At 44.6% G+C, this 24,052-nt stretch overlaps 2 protein-coding genes across 12 annotated transcripts in view; one reads left to right on the forward strand and one right to left on the reverse strand.

Moving 5' to 3' along the window:
* The first annotated feature begins 102 nt into the window (after positions 1 to 102).
* On the forward strand, positions 103 to 2,735 carry l(3)07882 (Nucleolar protein 14 homolog l(3)07882). Its single transcript, XM_089566635.1, has one exon. The coding sequence runs from the start codon at positions 150 to 152 to the stop codon at positions 2,646 to 2,648; it is 2,499 nt and encodes an 832-aa protein (XP_089422761.1). The 5' UTR covers positions 103 to 149; the 3' UTR covers positions 2,649 to 2,735.
* A 1,973-nt stretch (positions 2,736 to 4,708) lies between these two features.
* The window catches only part of syd (JNK-interacting protein syd), a 38,083-nt gene continuing 18,739 nt past the window's right edge, over positions 4,709 to 24,052 (reverse strand). For 10 of the 11 annotated variants that reach the window (XM_089566628.1, XM_089566630.1, XM_089566634.1 and 7 more), the window contains 15 exons: positions 23,068 to 23,235; positions 20,941 to 21,202; positions 20,380 to 20,526; positions 18,646 to 18,829; positions 18,114 to 18,332; positions 17,631 to 17,672; positions 16,926 to 17,184; positions 15,457 to 15,537; positions 15,266 to 15,333; positions 13,453 to 13,601; positions 12,952 to 13,123; positions 10,489 to 10,602; positions 9,506 to 9,709; positions 6,826 to 6,966; positions 4,709 to 6,347 (listed from right to left, as the gene is read on the reverse strand). In XM_089566628.1, the coding sequence (XP_089422754.1) occupies positions 6,208 to 6,347; positions 6,826 to 6,966; positions 9,506 to 9,709; positions 10,489 to 10,602; positions 12,952 to 13,123; positions 13,453 to 13,601; positions 15,266 to 15,333; positions 15,457 to 15,537; positions 16,926 to 17,184; positions 17,631 to 17,672; positions 18,114 to 18,332; positions 18,646 to 18,829; positions 20,380 to 20,526; positions 20,941 to 21,202; positions 23,068 to 23,235 (2,350 nt within the window). In that variant the 3' untranslated portion in view covers positions 4,709 to 6,207. The remainder of the gene's footprint in view (positions 6,348 to 6,825; positions 6,967 to 9,505; positions 9,710 to 10,488; positions 10,603 to 12,951; positions 13,124 to 13,452; positions 13,602 to 15,265; positions 15,334 to 15,456; positions 15,538 to 16,925; positions 17,185 to 17,630; positions 17,673 to 18,113; positions 18,333 to 18,645; positions 18,830 to 20,379; positions 20,527 to 20,940; positions 21,203 to 23,067; positions 23,236 to 24,052) is intronic. The other variant, XM_089566625.1, reaches the window with a different exon arrangement.

Genomic DNA, 24,052 nt, shown 5'->3' on the forward strand with positions numbered 1-24,052 from the left:
GCCAGACGTCGCCACCACTTCTGGCTACCCTCGCACCAGGTCGTCTGATTTGGCAGGTGCGCGTGCGCGTGTACGGCGTTCGTGTGGGATATAGTAGTGTGGGAAGCGCGCTTGCTCAGCTTGGCTGTTTTGCAGCACGTGGCCGCGACATGAAAGTAAAGGCTAAGGCGAAGCGTGGTGCTAAACCAGTTAAAGAACCGGAAAAAATTAATCCTTTTGAGGTGAAAGTGAACAGACAGAAACATGATGTGCTTGGTAGAAAGTCAAAGAGCGACCGTGGCCTTCTTGGTGTTTCTCGGAACAAGGCAATCAAGAAGCGTAAGGAGACCCTACTGCAGGAATATGTGTTGCGGAATAAATCTAGCGCCTTCATGGACAAAAGAATCGGTGAGTTTGATTCCGCCATGAATCCTGACGATAAAATGGCAGCCCGATTGGCCCAGGAGCGCAAAATTTCGCAGAAGAAAAATGTCTTTAGCCTCAATGAAGAGGAAGAGCTGACGCATCTCGGGAAGTCTATCAACGATATGGCAACCCACGACGATCCCCGCAGCGACGATGAAGATCTCTACGACAAGCTCGGCCGAGACTTCGCCGACAAGACCAATTTCGGCGGATTTCTCACTAAGGCCGATCCCAGCAGCGATGCTGCGAAGTCGAGGAAGGAAGCCATCGAGAAGCTTATTGCAGAGTCGAAGAAACTCAAGCACGAGAGGCAGGTTGAGAAAGACGAGAACTTCGAGCTCACCGAGAAGCTTGACAGTGACTGGAAAGAATTTCAAGGTCTTCTAGCTGCTTCAAAGAATAAGAAGCTCCCTGCCGGAGATAAGGAGGCTAGCACAGATGACTACGACGTGCTAGTGAAGCAGCTCAGATTCGCACCGTTGGCTGGGAAGGCCTCGGAGAGGGTTAAAACGGAGGACGAGGTTGCCCGAGAGGAGAGGAAACGGCTGGAAAAGTTGGAGCAGGAACGAAAACTGAGAGCACAAGGGACTGCTGCAAAGAAAGAGGTTAAGAGACAGTTCGCCTCTGCTGATGATCTGGATGACAGCTTTTATAAGCGTGAGCGCATCACTGGAACCACGGAGGCGAGTGATAGCGATGAGGACGAAGTGGAGCAAAATGAGGAGGAACCTGGCCCTGTCACTGATGCTGATAGGGAAAAAACACAAAGTGACAAGAGTGGTTCTGAAGACTCTGAAGAGGAGGAAGGTGAAGAGTCTGATGAGGATAGCTATGCTGACCTAAAATCTGACGAGGAAATTGGCAGTGACAATGAAGAGGATGAGGCAAGCAGCCTGCCACGCAATTCGGACACAACAGCTCTGCCTGTCAAAGGTGCCGCTGCAAAAAACCGCGACCCTTCCAAAGTGGATGTTAAGTCTAAAGAAAAGGTTGCAGACAAGCAAAAACCTACAGCTTTTGCTAACGTACCCGATACCGAAGAGAAGTTTTCAGACATGCTAGAAAGAAAGACTGCAGATGAGAAGGCTGCTCTCATCGAGCGTATGGTTAATAGCAACCAATCAAGTGCAGTGTCACGCAAGAAACTTGAAATGCTTTTTGTGTTTCTCCTTCAGCACATCAGTGATACAGCAGATGTGGACATACAGTTAGTTGACAAACTGTGCCCTCACATATATGCTTTGGTGCAGCTTTCCCCACTAACCTGTGGCCGCTTTCTTGTTGATGTCATTTCTGAAAAGCAGGAGGAGCTTCAAGACCTTTTAAACAAAAAGGCTAAATTCAGCGTGTTGTTCCCTAGTTTCAGCACACTTGTGTTTCTAAAGCTTGTGGGACAGTGTTACTCTGTTTCAGACTTTTCACATGTGGTTGCGACACCAGCAATGCTCTTTGCAAGTCAAATGCTGACTTGTTGTGGACTGAAGTGCCCTGCTGATTTCCTGCGGGGTACCTTTGTTGCCAATGTATTCCTCGAGTATGTGTCATATTCTAAGCGGTTTTCACCAGAGATTCTCACCTTTCTTGCAAGGCTCCTCTGCCATGACGCCTTGAAGCTTGAGGATGAGAGTAGTGCAAAGGGTCTGAACAGCAGTGAGTTTAAGCTTCCTTTGAAAGCACTGGGAAACGACGAACTTGAATGGAGCGATGACCTCAAGGTAAAAGTTGTCTATGCCTGCGTGAAGCTTGTTGAAAAGTGTGCAAGTTTGTATGAGGCACTGCCTTCGTACCCGGAAATAGCAGATTCCCTGTCGGTTGTGTGCCAGAAGCTCATGAATGCCCCATACCCAGATAAATTGAAGGACTTGATAGAGAGCACGCTGGCTCAGCTTGGTCGCAAGGTCGAACGCAAGCCACTCAGGCCAAGCAAGAAGCCGCCGCCAATGAAGCAGCTTTTGGAGCCCAAATTCAGCATGAAGTTTGATGGTCGCAAGCACTTCTCAGGTGGCGAAAAGAAAGTGCAACTGAAGAAGTTGAACTACCAGTACAAGAAGGAGATGAAAGGAGCAATGCGCGAGGTCCGCAGAGACAATCAATTTTTGGCTCATCACATCCTGAAAGAGCGCATAGAAAGGGACGCAGAACGAAAAGAGAAGGTGAAGCGCATATACAGGGAACTGGCCAACCAGGAAGGCGAATACAAGGCCCTCAAGAGGAAAAAAGAAAAACTGTCCAATCGCATGTAAATAATTTAATAGGCATCCAACATGTACTATATCCCATTTGTATTTGCAAGTCTGCATGTAAATATATGAATGTCTTGCGTGCCAGAACGTGCTCTGTTGGTATTTATTGTGGAGCGCATTGCTCAGTGGCATGAAAAAGCTGTGCGCTTATGGTGTAAGCACTGCCGAAGCAGGCCACTGCATGTACCGTCTTTGTCAAAAGTAACCAGGCTGCATGGTTTGCTTCTAGCTTGTATAGTGGAGCCCTTGTGGCTTTCCGAAAGATCAAAAGGTGTTGGAACGTAAGAAAACCCCCGTCCTTCCCTTTAACGACCGCTTTAGCTTCAGGGAAGCTGTAAGGGCTCCACTGTATGAGCTACAAGCAATCCATGCAGCCTGGTTACTTGTGACAAAGACTGTACTATGCTTTGACAGCCATTGGCTGAAAACTCTTCTTATGCAAGATAAATCTGACACTGTTCCTAAACAACTTTTATTGTTAACATTCTCTTTAAAATCCCATCAATTTTTCTTAAAATCTTATGCTGGTAACCAGATTCAGAAGATTTTGCTAAGCATTTTGCCTACCTCCTAGAGACAAGAGGCTGACAAAATCCAATACTGGTGGAATCCAGTACGGAATGGAATGAATGAAAGATAGCATTTGGAGATACTCACGATAAAAAGTAGGCAACCACCAGACTGTCCCAGACTCCAGTCATGTAAACCCATTCATATGATACCACAATTTAGACCAAAGTCAGTGAACAAAATTTTCCTTCCCTCAAGCATTCTGTGAAGAAGTTGCACATTGCCTTGCAGTGTCATGGAGTGTGCGATTAAATGTGTCAAAGCATTCAGGCAGTTGATTATGCCCTTTGCATGCGGAGACTGGCAGGACTGCAACAATCACTAAGGCAGGACTATGGAGAGGAAGACGTGAGGGGGCAACATTTAGAGGTAGAGAGAGAGCAGCGTGGATTACACTGTTAATATGCATCACTGATGCTTGGCAGAAATGGACTTGGGTGAGACACGTAATGAACATTGAGATCAGATAACCGATAATGTAGGAGAGCGGATTTCGAGAAAAGGAGAACGTATCTGAGCATGGCAGAGTGTTAGTTGGGCAGATAAGTAAATTTGCTCGGTTAGGTGGCTGCAGCTGGCGCAAGACAAGGCTGATGGGGAGATCAGTGCGAGGGACCTTTGTCCTGCAGTGTAGGTAACCAGGAATGCAGACGATGATGAGGCAGAACTGACAGACTTTGGGCTAGGATGCAGCAACACTGAATTTCCATGCATCAAAGCTCAACTTGGCGAAGTCAATGTAACCTTCGATTTTATGCAGCCCAACAGCTCCCAGGAGAAGGGTATCATTTTGTAACTGGGTTACTTAAAGCAAGAGCACAAAGGAGTTTGGCAGAGTATTTTGTCCCTTAAAGTAGGTGCCTGTGTGATGGGCTCCATTTGCATCTTGCTGGCTGAATATACAGCCATCTGGTTTGGTTTGGTTTATGGGGTTTTAAGTCCTAAAGCTACTCAGACTATGATAAACATTGTAGTGAAGGGCTGCGGAAATTTCGATCACCTGGGGTTTTTTAAACGTGCACTGACATCGCACAGTACACGGGCCTCTAGATTTCTGCCTCCATCAAAATTCGGCCGCCACGGCCGGAATCGAACCCGCGTATTTCGGTTTAGCAGCCGAGCACCATAACCACTGAGCCACCGCGGTCTCTTGTACAGCCATCTAAAACAAATCAAATTCTTTCTAGATTTCCGCACTCTTTCATCTTAAAAAGAGAGTGTGTATGTTGGCAATGGCCAATAGGTACTTTTGCGTCATGTTCACCATTATTGGCATTGCTCTAACCAAATATTACTTTTGGCCTCCTATTGTGAAATACGAGTAGAATGTTGAACTGCGCTAAATTTTTGTTCACCGTGCTAGTGAGTCAATATGCTATTAAAGAGCCCTGTTTTAGCCAAGGCATACTGACCACTGCAGGCTGAAAAGTTTCTAGGTGATCTAGCTTGGACGTGTGTAGAAACTTGCATGTTAAGAAAAAACAGAACAGTCTGGCCTCGGTTCTTTTTTATTCAGGCATAAAAACGCATTCCACATCTGTGAGTCTATGCCCTCATATGCTGCCTCCTTTATAAATTCATAGCATTGATCACCCACTCACTCATAAATGCAAGCAAAAAAAAAAAGCACAATCTTTGAACAGGCTTTACAAACATGGTATGCGCACTGTACTGGACAGCAACTTTCATGTCATCATAATAACTACTCAAACAAGGATGTCATCTCGTCATGCATGGCAAGTTTGAGCACTTTATAGAAAAGAACTTAACTTCTAAAGCCAAGAGGAGGCATTTTTGGTTTAAAAAATGAAAGTGAAATGGTCGCATAAAGGACACCTTTTTATCTCTCGTGACAAGTAACTAGTAGAACCTCAACATGTCTACAACTAAATTTTGTAGAAAAGCTGGGAACATTAGGATGAGCAAAACATTTATAATGCCACATACAAGGTGAAAAAGTAAGCAATCCTCCTCCTATACATAAGCCATTCCTTAATCAAGCCAGCGGACAGCTCTTCTAGGGAAACTTACAATAGATGCTATGCTTTGGATTATACGTACAAGGCTTGTGGTGCATGGCTTGAGGCAGCTCTGTCGTAGGAACAGGCAACTGAAAGCTACTGTACATGTGCATCGCGCAGACACACGCTGCAGGTATAAATATAAAGTACTTTACATGCAGCCCAAAAGAAGAGAGAACACGTTGAAAGAAGGGCAGTTGAAACAAAATGTCTGACCGCACACACTGTAAGCATATACATATATATTATATATTTGTATACTTCTGAATGAGGTATGCTACATCTATGTATTTATAGTATGTATAAGCCAATGTGGCGCATTACGTAGAAGCATTTGTAGAGCTCAGCTTTTTTTTTTGCTTCACTGCAGAGACACGTGCAATGCGTCAAAAGCTCACATATCATTCAATAACTTGGAGAAATGCGCATCAATGCGCCTCTTATCACTTTCAACAGTATATTAAAGTGCTATCACTTTCACGTCATCAGTCCCATTTGCTTGAAGAACTTGAGTGAACGATACACCCTGCCTCGCAAAATTATCTGACATCGGTCAAAAAAACAAGAAAAAATTCTAAAAAACTGTACACAATGTTTTCCAAACAATGCAGTTTTGTCACAAAACTGCACACTACCGTGACCAACAAACTGAACGTGTTGAAATGTGCAATGCCTTCATCAAAATAGTTAAAAACTAGAGGGGCACTGAGGAAACCAATCAAACGGTGTCCCTTTAAAAGCTTCACACACATTCTGCAAAGTCCTCTCCCTTAAAAACAAGGCCCGACACAGAGCCAGTGTCAAAAGTACTGCCAGCACTTTGAAGACTTCAAGTGAAGCTGACTGCGGCAATTGAGCTCAGCACGGCTGTCAACAGCGAGTGGCGAGGGAAGGAATGGGAAGTAGTGGCACTGTCCCTCGGTGGCCTGACAATGCAAGCAGTCCTGTGACCTCATGGGCACCAGCAATCACTCGTTCAGGGCCACTTCCCAAACGATGAGATGACTACGTTCGCCCTTGGCTACGCCCTGGTGAAGTTTCTTCTCTGCAGAAGTTCCAGCGCCTGTCGTGATACGGTCACCACTTGAATCTTCTTCTTCACCATCCCCTTTAGGAAGAGAACACTTTGTCAGAGACACAAACTCCATCAGAGCACCCAGATGTTCCCTCCATCAACTGTCTAGCCTTACGCTCAATAAGATCGCCCAGCTAGTTGGCTAGTTCAAAGTCAATCATGCAAGTTCGGAAATTGGGTCATGCCAGAGCTCTCGCCTGCTGTATGAATGCTTGCAAAATAAAGTTTTAAGAAGCATGACATGTCAGTGTGATTTGCAATTTAAAACGTAATAAATGCTTGCAGCCAAGCAGAAATCTAATCTGTCAAACAATTCTAGAGCTGCCTGCCAGTGCTCCCAACTAGAGTGAAAAGTAGGCACTTAGAAAGCTACATACCCCGGGCATATATACAATCTTGGCTCAGACAATTTAGTACGCGAACATTTCAGCAAATTTGAACACTTGCACAAATGAAGGAACTGAACATAAAAGCAAAATGCATTGTAATATTAACTGAAATTATAACTAACCAACTCTGAAGTCGATGTAACCTTCACCACCGGAGAGAACAAGCATGCATTTTGGCGACGCATCTTCGGAACCAAGCGCTATGTCTGCAGCCTTTTCCTCGGGTGTCCCCTTCATGTCCGAGGATATCATTCCGCCAGTGCCTGAGAAAGCAGAAATGACATCAGTGACATTGCAACTTGCAAGCAGTTTCGAAAACGGGGTTGATGCTACATTAAAATATTAAGGTATTGTTTTTACCAGCATTCGACCAATTCTGTTGTCTTAATCTCAAAACAGTGCAAAGTACATGAGCCTCATTATGAAGGCAACCTGTGAAAATTTGCAAGGAACACAGCCTCAGTTCTCACACAGTGTATGTGCACCTTTGTGTATGTACTACTAATATACTGCGCATATACACTGGGTCAGCATCATCATGACTAATACATTGCGAGTATACACTGGGTGCCATTACGCATATAACATGCAACTTGAAATTATACTTTGGAAACTTAAAATTTTCCAAATAAAGAGCTTTTACAAACCTCCACAAGCTTAAAATCAGTAAGCTCATGCAAAAGATGACATCCAACCTTAACTGCAGGATATAACTGCCAATGGTAGCCACGCAAATTTAAAGGAAAGCAATGAAGAGGAAGTTTTTATTCTTAATGTAGGCTCAACACATACTGGTTACTTGTGCACATGTGTATGCGCTGTGGGGACTGGACTTCTTGAGCGACAGTGCTCAGCCGCTACTGCCATTTCACTCATTCAAGATCCCCTGAGGAGCCTCTGTGAGCGATATGCGGACAGTCGCCCTGCTTTTCAATTATACTTCTCAAGAAGAGTCAATTATACTCCTTTCCGTTCTTCCCGCTTCTACCTCTCGTCCCAATTGGCTCACTCTGAGTGGCGTTTGCAGCGTTGTTTAGGTGAAAGGTTGCAAGCGGGAAATGAATGGAGCGACTGCCACCAACCTGGGCAGCAGCAAAGTACATAGTGCTTTCCTCCCAGTTCACACAGGTGGTGAAACAGGCACATCTTGCATGCATGCTTCAGTTCAGACCTGAATGGAGTCCTGTCACCAGTCTGTGCGATGCTGATGCTCCAGAGCCTCTAAAATTTTGCTTTCACTATGCCTAAAATCCAAAGCTACCGGAAGGCTCACCATGTCCTCTTTGATATCTGGATGCATAGCTTTATAGTCTACCAGAACACACCGAATGTTTTCTGCCGCTCTCGCGCGCTGCACAAATATCATCTCCCTGTTCATACTTCCTGCATGGTTCTAAGGTACTAACCTGATCCAGCCTCAAACAGAAAGGTACTGCCTCTTGAAATTATCATACAGTAGTTCCGTCCAGATTTTGCTCTTTCCAGCTGTGTAGTTGTGCAGCAGCTTTTTTGTTCCAATTTTTTGTCTCCAGTTAGCCGTCTCAGTTTCACTGACTTCCTTTTTTATGTTTGTGATAACTTCTTTTTCCCCAAGGTTGCCTGTGTAGCCTGCAATAAGCTTTCTAGTTCTTTTCCTCGGTCGCGTGTCTGCTAAAGGTTAAGTTGCACAGTGCCACCTGCGGCAGCACCATTGGTGCAAAATTCACAAAAAAAAAAACGCCACCAGTAAATTCCGGCCTTGTACTGCTGGCACAAGAGTGCAACAGCAACAGAAAAACAGCGACAATGGCACATGAAATGTGCACGACGCTTTTTCTCTGCAAGAGTTATGATGACAAAAGCTGCCATTACCGTAAAAACCCGCGTATAATACGAACCCGAATATAATACGGGGCTAAGTTTTAGAGACGCGAAATGGGAAAAAAAGTTTCACCCGCGTATAATACAAGTAACACAAGCTCATAGAAGACATTTATTCAAATCGCATCCCGCACTTCACTTCAATTACTCTGTTCTTTAGTAGCGCTTTCTTCCGACATTTCTTTGTCCGACAAATCATCCCAAATGTACTCATCTTCCGTGCCATCGAGGGCGTTTGAGATTCCGCACTTCTTAAGCCTGCTTCAGCCGCCCGGTTGGCGTCACTGCAGGCTCACCTGAGCGCATCCACTCTGCGTAGCACCACCTGACTGCGTCCTTGAACGGTTTGTTTACACAACCATCAAACGGCCGCAAAAGCTTTGTCGCGTTCCGCTGCACGCGAAAAGGGCTTCTTTCTGTTGTGGCCATCCACGAATGCTTCCTTCGACGACACCAAACTGCCTCCCGGCCGCACCGTTGCCGATGTTCTCCGCAGCCAAATTCGCTTGAAAGTAGCCGAGTACCGTTTTCAAGACCGTGACATCGTGCTCTCTAAAACAATATCCACTTCACGAAGCGTGCCTTACATGCGAGCACGTGCGTTGTCAACAGGCGCACCCAATGGATCAACAAAGAAACGACGTCGTGACGTCGTTTGTCGAGAGTAACGAAGCCAAGCCGTAGCCACGCCGCAAAAACGAAACCAAAACTTCGAGCAACTTCGAAAATTTTTGTTCGGATCCGTAAATAGTACGAGGCGGAAATTTAGGGCGCCAATTATGGGAAAAAACCTCGTATTATACGCGGGTTTTTTACGGTACTCCCAACAAAGATACTCCATCATATGTTAGTTGGCAGCCCCAGAGACAGCACATTTGCCACCCACTTTGCTGCCCCTCTGGACTGTGCAAAGCAGGTCTTGTATCACAGCAGTTCACTCACCAGGAACGGCCACAAAAAACTTGACCGCATCCCTGTGCCCATGGAAAGAGAGCTGTGCCTGGGCCATGGAGCAGTAGGGCACAAAGCTGCCCGTCGTGATGTTCTCCCGGCTGTCGCTGTACACCCGAACAACGGCGCCAGGCATCCGCACTCCGCTCGCTGAGGGCGTGGTCGTCGCCGATGTCGTCCCCTGCTTGTTCCCTGCTGTGACACAGAAAGCAAAGGCAGCAGACACAAGTAAAAAAAAATGTGTCTCAGTGGGGGCATCAGAGTCCAAGCGCTGTGTGTCCTGCCTTGAGGTGACTAAACAGTTTCCCTGCTTGGCTTTTCCATTCGGAAGTGACCGTCATCACCCCGAGATAATAGCCATATTAGCCAAGCTGGCTCCTCAGTAACAATTCAAGGCAGTTAAAGCTTAAATAAAAACAACTTCAACAGTAAGCTGCTAGAACTGAGGTTGAAAGGAGGCTGAGGAGGAAGTCCATCCAATTCATGACTGACAGCATTTTCAGACTCCCAAGCAACTTTGCTTCTTCCATCTAGCATGAACAATTCCAATTTGCAGATGGAACATTACAAGGTTTGTACTATCACCACTACCACTGAAAAATGCCACAAACCGCCACTGTTAAATGAGCTCTGAAAGAGGCTGTACAACATCAAGAGCATGTGTTTCCTCAAAATGCTGTGCCTGACCTTCCGATCTAATGCTCTACAAGCAGAGAAAACAAAAAAAAAATCAATTTCAGTGCAGTGGAAATGAACATATAGTACACATGGAAAAACACAAGCACCATACTCGAGTTTATTGCAATGATAAACCCTTCTACAGTAGATATGCACCGCAGATCCAAACAAAAAATTCTCTTCTAGCAACAGCTTGCCTCTACTCCCATCATTTCAAAAATTCTTAATTTCACAAAGTGGAAGCATGTTCCCCCTAGTGACAGTCCCTGAAAACGATGCAGGAATCTGTGGCTTACTTTCAGACAGGGGAACAGAGATGATGACGCCATTGCCAGTGCCCATCCAAAGTCGATTGCAGGAAATCAGCAAAGCCGTGATGCGCACAAATGAGAAGCCAAGCTTACCCGTACCTGAAAAGAAAGCGGCACAGAGTCAAAAAAATGTGCGTATGCACGGTCTGCACTGTACATATTTTATATTTGCCACAAAAAAGTGAGAGTTTACCAAAGAACTGCCGTTTGCACAATGAAATGCACAAGGAAATGCAATGCCAGCATAAATGGCAATTTCCCGATTTCACAGAAACCAGGTGAGAGGTGAATTTTAAGCACAAAATGCTAAAGATGGCATTACACACTTTTCAAGGCAAGCGAATTTCAAAAGGCCAAAGCAAATTCAGCTGTGAAGCTCAATATACAGGGTGTTTTGCTTGAGACTGTTGGTCATTTTAGAAAATAGACTTTTTCGAGTTAAAATGGCCCTGAAACACCTTCTGAGAAGGGGCCATAAACTTGCTCAATCACTACATTGTGTTGTCATAACACCTGAGCAAATAATACACTTCTACATGCAGCAGAGAACCCACAATCATGCGCAAAAGTTGGCAAGCCCTTTCCAGAGACTGTATCATACTCGCGCCCGCCTCCATTTCACACTCCTGCCTATGTCAGTTCAGAGAGGACTATTAGTTATCTTCTTTCAGATGTCACACAGCTACGATGACTGCTGGGGGGCGGCGCCAGGAAGCTCCACCCCCCAGGGAATTCCCGCATGCGTCAGCAGCTGGCGGTGAGGCCTAGTGGGTGGGGCCAACAGAGCAGTACAGACCTTTCAGTGTGCAAAAAGTGTTGAGAGGAGAGGGGCAAGCACAAAAATGCTGAAATTAAAATTTTGGTTACAGATAACTCTGCTTCTACCAAAAACATTTAAAATATTCTTGCAGAAGAATATTTGTGAAGCGGCGGCCTTTAACATCCAAGGCACACAGCAACTTTATTGACAGCCCCTTTCTGAGCCCATTTGAAAGAGCACTTTCTTTGATCAGTATTGCCAGTTGTGGTGTGCATCAGAATACAGCTAGGATGTGTTAACTAGCCGGCTGGTCTAATATCAACTTTTTAAACTATTACAGTTAGGCGGCTGAATTATTTGGAAGCTTGTAGCTCACCATTAGTTACATCCATATCAGTTTTTATATTTTCAAAGATGCAATTTTCATCTCCACTGCAGTACAAGGTACAAGGAATTTTGGGCCCACACATGAGCAAAGCCAAAACCTGCGCGGCCAGAGAACGCATGCAGCCATGCCTACGAGCAGGCATTACACAACGGTGTGGGTGTCACCCGCTACATCCGCAGCGCCCGGGTGATGGAGTGAGTGGGATGAGACCACATGACACGCATGCTGCGCACGCATAAGCATGACTATGAGCATTCGGCCAAAGTTGGGCACTCAGTAGCCCAGATTTCCATGGCTTGCATTTTCATGGCGACGGTTAACTTTGAACAACAAATCAACAGAACTACTGAGTGCAGCTCGAAGAAATTTTGTACACTTAACAAAATATGCACAGAAGGACAGAAAACTGGGCAAGTTGGTTGCGATCCATAGTTTAAAGGTGCGGAAGACGGGGACAAACGAAAAGTGCTTGTGTTGTTTCGTTTTTCATTTGCCCTCGTCTCCGTGCTGTTATCCTATAAAATATGCACAATCCACAGATGCGCTCAATATGCTTGCATTCTATCAATTAGACCGGAAGCTATTGAGGCTCTAATATGCTTCATTTCTGTCATTTACGGTCTTTCAAACCTTTACAATTTTCAGAGCATTGGTTCTAAATAACTATCCACTAGAGCCAAAAATTGCTCGGCATTTACCGAAATGAACATTTCATCTAAACGCTGCAAAAGTAGTCCTCTTGTGGTGCAGTAGTTTTTCCAGAAAACTTCACGCAAGCAGGCAAGTCGAACAAAAGCAGGCGTTTTACGCACTCAGTTTTTTGCTCACTCCAGTCTTACCTACTTTAATTGGTATTAACAAGGCACATCATTGAAAAGTAAATGCATTTCGCTTTCTAATGAGCAAAAATGTGTTTTTCCATCACACGTGGGAAGGCCACAGCCAACATTGTGAAAAATGGCCAGTGGTTATGCAAGCCTGGGACCCCAGTTCTAAACACGAACAGAACAGAATGCACCGATAAGGAAGCTAGGACTAGATTGTCCTTTCCATGTGAAAATACCAATAAACATTCCCAAATAGAAAAAGTTTGTTTTCCTTCTTGTCTTGCTTGGTTGTGCTTTTAACTTGAGAAACATGCAAAAAAGCATGTAACTTACGCACTTAATAGACAAAAGCAACAACAAAAAGGCTGTGCTATTGATTCTCTGCACAAATGATGCAGCATCAAGAATTAATCTCACCGGCAAAAGAAACAAACAGTGCAGCAGGCAGAATGGCTAGCAAAAGCCCAACATACCCAGCATCTTGGAAACGTAAGGTTCGATGTCAATATCCTGAAGGTGCTGGTACGTGTGGACGTTGTATAGCCGCAGTGTACTGTCTAGCCGTATCGTCACCCATACTCCATCGCCAACCCAGGCCATCTGTCGAATCTGGCTCTCCTTCCGCGGATGAGCATCAAAGGAATGCTGCACGCCATACAACAAAAATTGCATCAGGGTCCCCATATCCCTTACATACACGTAAAAAACAGCAAAGTAGTACACAATGATGGAGGACAAGAGAATTTCCCACATAAAATAGGGGCAAAAACAGGATACAGTTTAGTTAAGAAAAGTGCTAACACTTGTAACATCCAAGAAAATAGCATAACAAATGAAATGCACAGGCTGGTCAAATATGAGCAATACATTACAACATGAACGCATCGCTATCATGTTTTGCTTTCAAACAACCACTTCACTTCTCCTCTTTTTCATACACAAACGTGTGAAGCACACTAAAACTCTGAACTGACCTCCACTGTGAGGGTCTTGGGGTGGACAACATGTATCCTGTTCCTGTAGCCACACCAGACTTTTGTGTGGGCGACCGTCATACACCGGATAGAATGATGTGGTTTCCCAAGGTCGAGCAGGTGATAGTTCCTCAGGTCCCACTGGCCATCTGTTTAAGACAAGTTTAGAAAGCGCTGCACAATGGTGTGCATTCGGTGTCCCCCCAAAAAAGAAAAGACCAACTTCAAAGACAGAGCCCTCAGGCTTCAAATTTAGATTACGTAGTTGTATACAGGAGCTCTGCAGAGATGTAAAAGCGAAGCTCAAAATAAGCAGATTGTGGTACCGAAAACTGGGCCATTTATTATTCAGCTGTTGTGCCTCTGGAGTACACTGCTGCATTATGCAACATTATGCTGAGCAGTATTTACAAGGCACACTGTTTGCACACAGCACGTCACATGTAAAGTCAGCTGCAAAAGTTTTTCACTTTCTCACGACGCTTGCGCGTGGTTCAGAGTTGACGGTGGCTTGTTAAAGGGACTAGGAAAAGGCATCTACAGAGGTCATGTAAAGCCGACGAGCAATAAACAGTCTATCACCCGTCGCCCTACCACACCCGCTACTTCCCAGAATCGCATCCACGATGGCCGCCAATTTGGTCGTGTTCGAATGCCGGCACTCTTCCCTACATCCTGGTATGCTAACTATTGTGAAATCCTCTCGTAACATCTGCATTCCACCATTTTATGACACCTCTAACATGACCTATGAATGGCTGGCGTGCAAACTTCAAATGCAATTTTTCGAACTTCATGTTCTTTGCTAACATGGCTAGCCTTGCGGAAGTCTTCATTATGTTTCTATAGTGCAATTTCAGTTAATATTATACCGTTGAATTCAGAAAGAACTAAACTATAGAGCTATGCTTTTTTTATGGCCAACATATCAAACTTTGTGAACAATAATGTCACCAATAACATCACCTAATTATATTCATAATTATGGTGATTTGACATAGTTGAACATTTTTTTATCATGATGTACCTCAATAACAATACAAATAACATAACTCCGCATGAAAAGCCTTTGGCTATTGCTGGCTATTGCTGGATTTCAGATGGAACCGAAAAATACTGAGGGAAAGTGCCTTAACAACCAGTAAGAAATTATCTAATTAAGCTTCAGTTATTTTCCTATAATAGTAGATGAACTAACTCAGATATACTGAAACTAAACTTTTTTTTTGTAGACAGAAAGAAGAAATACATATAAAAACCTAATTTGATTATGATATCTCCAAAAAGTTCACTTTAAGACCAATGTCTCCCCTCAATCCAATAATCCGTAGTCTCAGTGCATTCCCGACTACTGCACTTCATTAATTCTCCCCTGTGGTCGACTGTGACTCCCACTTAACAGCCAGTAAGCTGTGGCGTACATCTGATACTAACCTTTTTCAGTTAAAACTAAATTTCTAGATATGATTTCGGCGTGCTGTTATCGGCTTATTTTGGTTTGAACAGAAAACTCCAACCCCTAGACGCAAGAGACATTAAAAAAAGAAGAAAAGAAAACTAATTTTCCTAATGGCATAAACTGTTAGGTAACTTGTAACCTAGCACAGCAGTGGCCACACAGTAGAATGCATAGCCAAAGACTCAACAGCTACGAAAATGGTCAATTAAAAGATGCGCCTCAGCTTCAAGGAAATTCAGTTTTTCACAGCTCTTGCAGTGCACATACTTTTCCATCTGATATGCAACTGCTTCTTCTCTAAGCCTAAAAAAAGTAGGATTTCCAGTCACTATACTATATGCAAATGCAGCTCACCTTGCTTTCGGTGGAAGATCGCAACAGTGCCATCAGCCAAGGCTGCAAACACCCGGCCCTTGACATGGCTGAAAAGGAAGATTTGCGAGCATGGAGTTGCATGTTAACTTTGTAACTGAGGAAGGCTGAGAAAAAAGCTATATGATTCACTGTAATCCGCAATGATGGAGCAGGCCCTTTTCACTACTCACACAATGCTCAGCACCGAGTCACAGAGCTTCACAGAGTCGATGCACACCCTCCACTGTGCCACGGAAGAATGCACGTAGATGCTGAAAAAAAAATTAAAATAAACAAACATATATAGGTGTGCACCAGTTAAACTCAACTAACTTGATAAATAGTCCTAGCAATGACGGTGGCAGGAATTGCGCACAAATGTCATTCACGTAGAAGTGGTTAACAAGCAAGCAGACAAAAATACTTCTAGTGGGTCCCTTTTTCAAAAGTTGCAAACTGAACTGAAAAAGCTCAATAAACCAAGGTTTCTGACCAAATTTTTAAGCAAAACAAAATGATTGTAGGCGCAGTTACCTTTATATAATGAAAGAGAAACGAACTACTATGTATACTATACAGCAAAAATCACTAATCTGTCCCCCAAGGCAACTGAAGTTGTGAAAAAGAATATTCTAAGCAGCAGGCTTGAATGAGAATTATTGCACATAACACATAAGACAGTTAGGCCACGGAAGAATGTACCTGCAATAGCTCTAACAGAAACATAGCTGTGACCTCTCAATGGGTGGTGTCATAAGTTACACGGTGTTCCCTCAGGCCAGAAAGTATGAAAATTCCTGCTGTTATGCAGATAGAGCAAAAAAGGCTAAACAATGGAGGGTTCAGCTTAAGGACAATGCAGCGAGCTATGGAAAGAAAAATTATAGGCGTAACGTTAAGAGACCGGAAGCGGGCAGAGTGGGTGAGGGAACAAACGTGGGTTAATGACATCCTAGTCAAAATCAAGAGGAAGAAATGGGCTTGGGTAAGGCATGTAATGCGAAGGCAATACAACCGCTGGTCTTTGTTACTAACAGAGTGGATTCCAAGAGAAGCCAAGCGTGGCAGGGGGCGGCAGGAAGTTAGGTGGGCGGATGAGATTAAGAAGTTTGCGGGGACGCGGCGGGCGCAGCTGGCGAAGGACAGGGTTAACTGGAGAGACATGGGAGAGGTCTTTGCACTGCAGTGGGCACAGTCACCATCATCATCATCATGCCTCTGCTGCACATAAAAGAGGCATCATCATCATCACCACAACCACCATCACCATTATATCATTAATGACGATGGTGGTGGTGGTTGAGTGATGATGATGATATAACACTGCACATAAAACAGAAGATGATGATGATAGTGGTGGTGGTGATGATGATATAACAGTACACATAAAAGAAGCCTTCAGTTTACTATACGCAAAGCAGACATAGCTGAGGCCTCGAAATCTGCACCAAGACATCTGCTCCAAACAAGGAATTTTCTGCATAGGTCACGGAAAAGTTTCTCGTACTGACAGAAGTACAATACAGTGCCTGGACTTCAGAGATAGCTATGATGCCAACAATGATTAGATGCTCTCTTCAGGTACCCAGTGCAAAGCTAAAGAGAAGAAGCCACTCATGCAAAATCCCCGCAACAGATATGGCCTCGTGGAAATGCTCACATTCCGTTCTGGGATCCCAGCCACATTGTGGGCAGCACACTGGACATTTTCTCCAGCTGGTCATATGCCAGGTGATTGTCAGTGGGCAGTTCTGAGATGCCGTCTTTAACAATGTCAGGTGGGGCGCCCTCTTTCAGCAGCACCCAGGGCCGCCGGGGGGTCCCTGCACGCTCTTTACTGCCCTGGCCACCGCTTCCTGTCGACGCTGAATCTTGGCTGCCACTGGAACCCTTGGTGGCTCCTTCCAATTCTTCCAGAGCTGGGCAGCAGATGAGTAAGCACCGAGTCATCCTCATTAACATGAGTTCAAATTAACGACATTCCAATGCACTAACCAAGATGTAACACAAAAAGTACTCGTGAATGAGATTATTCCATTTTGCTTTGCTTAACTGCACACTAAGCAGACAGCAGTGTAAGACTGTGGCCCAGCAGTCGTAAAGGTATAATTTCCGGGATGCCACAGAAAGATTCAACAAAATATCCAGTCACCTAATTTGTTTCTATCTACAAAGGTACTGCATATCCAATAGATGATCCAGTTCAGTCTACATAGTTTGAGTTCTCTTCTGCAGCACCGAAGTTACAGATAACACAATTACCTCTCGGATGCCTACAAATTTTGTTAAGGGTTTCTGCCCAGCATCCACCCAGCGCCTTCCTTAAATTCAAAGACACTGAGAAGCGGCCTTCACACACACTTACCATCAACTCCCTCTGCAACTGCTCCAGATGCCTCCTCCCCTTCTGAAGATGAAGAAAAGGATGCAAGTTACGTCTACATCAATTTATACAACCACACTAATTTCAAAGCACATTAAAGCATTTATATTTTAATCGTATACCTATGCCGCACATCACAATCACAACTCGGGTCATAAATGCAGTATATAAAAGCTTTTCACAATAGTAAAAAGCCATTCTGCAGCAAAAAAAGCCCCTAAACCTATCTCTAGCATTCAAATACAGCAACATTTTCCTTCCACAAAGCTTTGCAGCCTGGAGAGGATAAGTAGCCATGATAATCAAATACACATTTGAAACAAGTGCACAACAGAACAAGAAACTAGCTGCACAGTTTCAAGCACTAATGCAAAGTATTACAAAACATATGCACATGCCCCATGAACTGGCTTAACGTTAACACATACAACACTGAAGAACGCCCTTCAGAAAAACAGCACTCACTCTCCTTAGGAGGTGACGATGGCCTGCTAACCGGGGCAGGGGCACTCTTGACGAAGACAAGCTTTCCAACTTTGGGATTTCCATCCTGGTCCTTAGCCCCACTCTGGGCATCGGACGCCTTGGAGCTGGACGACACTTCCTGCTGGCTTGCATCAATCATCTCATCCAAGCCAAGTTTGTTAAACTCTTCGTCCACGGGATAGTCAGTCTCCTTCGCACCTGAGCAAACAAGCAGGTGAGGAATTTGTTATTTGTTTCCCAGTTACTGCAATCCCATCAAGAAGGGTGTGAAACAGTTATGGCCTGCTATCAGACAATGAAAATAAAGCTAAGCTGAACACTTTCCCAAACACCTACAAAAAAACTATTTCAGGAAATGCAACAATGACCCAGGGTAATAGGCCAACCTTCCTGGAGTATTTTCCCTTTCCAGCTGAACCCTTAAAACGATGTTCTCATCCCAACATCACTGGCACTGCCCCTACATATCAAAAATAAACAGCCAGTGCCCAGCTCTTCTTCACTTTCCTACCTGGCACTGAAGCTATGCAGAGAAGATGGGAGGGGCAGACATGGAACGTGTCCAGGATGTCTGCTGGATTGTTGGCGTCTATGACATACACCTCGCTGTTCTCCCGGGTCGACGTGCATATCCAGACAAGTGAGGAGAGCCGCTGAGCCATCTCTTCCTGCTCTCTTCGCTCCTGTTCCTGTTGCTGCAATGGTAAGAAGTGCAAGAAAGGCAAACAAAATAAGCTGCCAGTGTCATAAAAAGCGCATTTGGCTGGGCCATGCTGACACAGGAATCCAATCCCAAGCTTCAGTGCATCAGGGCTGTTTCAATTCAATGAAAGCAACCAAATTAGACTTTGATGTTGAAAGTAGAAAAAAGAAAGACACCATAAGAGTTTCTCAGACCACTGTACTCCAAGTGAGGCACAGAAAAGGGTGAGAGATTTGGACAGGGCATCATCTGCTCACGATACCAACAGCATCATTGTTTAAGACAGTCTCAATGGGGAGCAACAAAATGATAAGAACATGCAGGGCTGCACATCGCTGAGCCTTGCTTATAATGAAATCAAAAGGTGCCCCGCAATTTTTTCATTATAGGCGTCGCTTCACTAGTGTGATACGCACACTGGTTGTTACTGTCGCATGCAAGTGGGCTTGACTGCCACTGTATGTAATAAGGAAAACAAAGCTGGCATTCAGTGTGCCGCTGATGTGCATTGCGGGAGTTTTCAACATACATACCAAGCTCCCACCACATGGCCAAATAAACATATGTCAACCGATTATGTCAGACTTGCAAATGCGCACCCATGCCTGTAGCCTGGGTAGGCTTCAGAGCCTAGAAAATAAACCTTGAAGGAATAATGTCATAAAGGACAGGAAAGGACCTATTCAGAACATTTAACTCCATTTTCTGGGTGCTAAAGCCAATATAGACCTTTGAAAAAGAGGTGTGCAGCGACAACTAAGTGGGTGGTTGGCTTCGTCACACAACTCATGAGCCATGAGGGCCATAACACTTTTCAGAATGACAGGAATGTACTGTGGGGAATGCATACACTAGACTGAAGGCCTTGATGATAGCAGCCTTCAGGCCAACGAAAACTGTTTTAAGCTTTCATTTTTTTGCTGCATAGTACTGTGAAACCAGCGGGACCTTGCTACCATCAAGCACATCAAGCAAACTGCCAAACAATTTTACCCACGTGACTATGCTGAGAAAATCGAAAATAAACTGAACATTGAACCATGTAAGCATAGCATGCTCACAGCTGGCCGCGTGCATCGAGGAGGTAGGAGAACGAAGGAACTGCAATTTGCCGCTTTGGATCGGTATGGAAGTGCTGGGGGCCATTACAAATTGACATACTCAGCACTCTATTGGAGGTTCATTGTATCGCGCTGTAGGAAAACGTTACTTCGTAAAAAAGAGATATCAAATACATGGGCTTCTATGGGAGCTTCAAATCCCTATTTGTTCGTTATATCCATTATTTTGGGAAAAACTGTTTCATTGTAACGAGGCTTGATTAATCCAAAGCAACAACAGATGGGTACAAAAACAGAAAGTGCTGAAAGCCCAACACCACAAAGCACAAACTCACGGGGAAGAAAACTGCTTTGTTGTAAGCAAAGCAAGGACAGATCACCAAACTATGTACATGGCAGGAAAACTGAGATGCCTGAGTACGTGCAGTGGTGCCACCTAGACTCCAGCTTGCAAGAAGCACTAGCAATGCTACAGCCTTACCCTGATTTCAAGCTCCAGTCTGTCGATGTCATCGGAAGGTGACGGCGCATCCGCCTTTTGCTCTTTGTAGAAAATGCTCGCCCCAACAATGGTGCCTCCGTCCCGTGTCCGGCCGCCCGTCAGGTTCACACCAGCAGCACACCAGACCTGTCAAACAGGGGCCGCACTCCACTTCATGCCAATGCCCTCGCATGCCAGGTAAAAATTTCAACCTACATCGGTGTTAAGAGCACATGTGTGCAGGAAATACCTACTCTGCGCTGGGTAGCCTGCACAGTACCTAACAGTAGGGAACAAAGTTAGCCGTGTAATGCACAACAATGCACGCTTACATCACGCCCTTCACAGCCACCGTGCTCACTGAGCCAAGAAACTGATGTTCCAAGACTGCATCATACAGCCATCGGTTTGATGTCATTGTTCTGTTCATTCTCTAACGCAAAGGGGATGGTCTCGAAGCCCAACAGCGTGAGCTTCACCAAGAAGTCTTTTACGGAGTTTGTTGGATTTGCTTTCAAGATACACAGAAATTGCCACTTCTGAGCCCTTCTAGCTTCACACCTTCATTGGGGAGCTGGTCTCCTGGAGAGGACGGCAGAAGACGGGCACTGGCACCGGAACGTGGGAGGGTGCCCCCACAGGCCGGTGCGTGGCCGCACTCAGTGGGGGCTGGGGCAGGTCCAGTTTCACGGGGGTCGTCTTGGTCGGCAGGCTCCAGCCGTACGCCTGCACCCGGCCGTCCTCCTTGCGCACGTGGGCCCGCACCTGCTTGTACTGTTCCCGGCGTTCGCGGGCACGCTGCGCCTGAAGCCGCTCTGATGCCCTGCAGTGCATGTGAACATGCACACACGCATTAGTATATAATACAAACAGCACTGTGTTAATCTTATTTCGGAAGAGCAAAAAAAAAATGTCAAAACCATTCAGATACAGTAGTGCTGTTACGATGAGTGACCTGAATCATAGACAATTTTTCTGAGGTACAAACTTTTTGAATGTATTTATGCCTCATTAACATGAAAATTAGCTGTCCGGACAATGAGAGCCATGTGGGAGCCATGTGTATTTGTGAACAAATGGGAGCCATGTGTATTTGTCACGTTAATATGAGCAGTGACAAGAACGACACCTCAACTGCTCTAACCAGAGGCTTCCAATCCTGTATTTCGAGTGCACAGTGAAAAGCAGTGTGAATGTGTCAATGCCTGAGTGAAGGTCCTTTTTACTGCAGTTTTAACTTTACATTGCCAACATGCCTGGTTCATGCACCGTACTGTTTGCCATTTTGGCTCTGAAGAAAAAACTGCAGCTTGCACTATGCACAAAGCTGCTTTCAGCAGCTGCCAACTGATTGAGTACGGGTGGGTCCCAGAGGTTCTTGGGATGCGAACTGTCACAGTCAATCTGTCATCATGCCATGAAATGCTATCGCGCCTCTCATGGGACACCAGCCTTTCAAGCCACACTGCATAGCACGCCACTACGTGGTGGACAATTGAAGCATGTTATAAATACAAGAGATCTTAATCACAATATGTTTTTTTTTTCCTGCTGTTTTTCCTCAAAATTTATTACAGATGATTCACTTTATGGGCAGTTTTGCTTGGGAACAAAAGTGTTCATAATAATGAGGCATCAGTATGTTCAAAAACAGTGCTGCACACAAACCTAAACCTTGCTTTTGGGTTGCTTCATGCAATACGAAAGCTAGATAAGATAAAAATAATCGGTGCAAAATGGAAAAGAAAGAACAAAACTTCATCCATTAATAAATAAATGAGGCAAACTTGTGGCTGTTTAAGCAAGGCAATAGCCCACAATAATATGAATCACAAGCATATATAATAAAAAAAGGTTAGGAATAATTTCAGCCATAATGCTACTAAACTAACCTAACTAGTCTATGTGCTGATAGCTGCTATTAAGAGTGCTCTACTGAAACTCATGGTTCCTTCAAAAGTGGGAGATCACTATGCAACACAATTCAAGAGTTGAGAAAGAAATACTGAGAATTTTACATCAATTAAGCTCTAATTCATCTAGAGCAAGTTTGTGAATGTCGAAATTTTTTTTTCTAAAAACCTGTCCCAGCCAGGGGCATATTTACGGAAGAGGATAGGGAGGAGGCACCCTTAAAAAGTAATTTTCCACATAAAAACCAAACTGGCTCCCATTTTTTTTTCAATGAAAGTAGTTCTAGCAATGTAACATGGAAATGGGACTGCGGTCCTTTCACTCTAGCCTCCCAAGGAGAAGAATCTCTCCCAAATCTACCCCTGCCAAAAGCTAGCATTCTGTGCCTTTAACCAAGCCATAAAATGCACCGAAAGGAAACAAACATCTCAGACACCTTTGAAGCTCCATTACAGATTACTATTGCACAATACTGTTATGCCCATGAAGAGGCTATGGCACTCACACAGAAGATAAAGAGAATGAGATGGGGATGTCTCTCGTACTCAGACTCGGCGAGCCGCCCAGCTGGTTTCAGTCGCTCGTTCCGGACTCTGTAAGCCCTTGCTTGTAACATGCGAGAGGTATGGGTATCGATACCTCGCACCTTCGTCAAGATGTTACAAGCAGGGCTTTATTGAGTCCAGAACGGGCACTTGCACATCATGCAAGAGTAGCACTACTCATCTTCCCCAATTGGCCAAACATCCAAAAATAGAGAATGTACAGACTCACAGATCGCTGTCGAGGAAATCAAAGCCTCTGTGCTTCTCGCCTAGCCTCTTCTTTCGCATTGACTCCAGCGCAGGGCTTAGCCTTGTCGAAGGAGCGTTGTAGCGAACGTTCACTGTCGACACAGGCTTCTGCTGCGGCTTGTCAGCAGCGCTGAACAAGTTGCTGAAGCTGCATTAAAAAAATAACTCAGTGCAAGCACACAAGAACCCACACATAAAGCATCCTGGTGTAAGGTTTGCACCAGATATTACAGCCCGCTAGAATGAACAGACCTTGTACCATTTTCTTTGCAAGGCATATGGAAAGTAAATGCGACAGCAACACAACGAACATCGGAAGCGCGTCAATCTTGAGTTTACAGGCTGTTTTAACGATGCACAGAAATCTCCAGTTATCCACAAAGGTGTCGAAGCTGAATTTTTGCCACTCGCAACATACACTGCAGCAGGAGCGCAGCTCACAAGAACTGACAGCAGTTCTTTACACGCTCAGATTTATAAAGACTTAAACCCAAATGGTGAATTTGTTCAAGAAAAATTTAGCTCATATAGGTGCTGCTTTATAGTTTAGCTACTCTGCATAATTTATACACTTGTGAATGCTACATAGTAAAAACTAGTCCAATCAGGAGCATGCAACGGACTGCAAAGACAAAAGCTACAAGAGCACAAATTAAAAAAAAAAATCTTGCCCCACACCTGACATGGATGTCACAAAGTAAAAAAAAAGGGGGTAATTATGAAAGTAAATCTGTCCACTAACATTAAATTTGCCACAGCGAAAAGGTCTTTTTTGCACCACACACAACGACAAGAAGGATTAGTTTGCAGCTAACTCCGTCGCCATTATTACACAAAACTGACCAACAAGACAACGCTACATATGTGTTGCAAACCTGCAGTTGCAAACACGTGTTCATGTTCAGTGAAATGAGATAAGAATCTACGAAAAAATTCAAATGTGCAAAAAGTTCGGCGCGCAAGCG

This window comes from Amblyomma mixtum, chromosome 1, assembly GCF_055824585.1.
Source record: "Amblyomma mixtum isolate Tamu chromosome 1, ASM5582458v1, whole genome shotgun sequence".
NCBI classification, from domain to species: Eukaryota; Metazoa; Arthropoda; class Arachnida; order Ixodida; family Ixodidae; genus Amblyomma; species Amblyomma mixtum.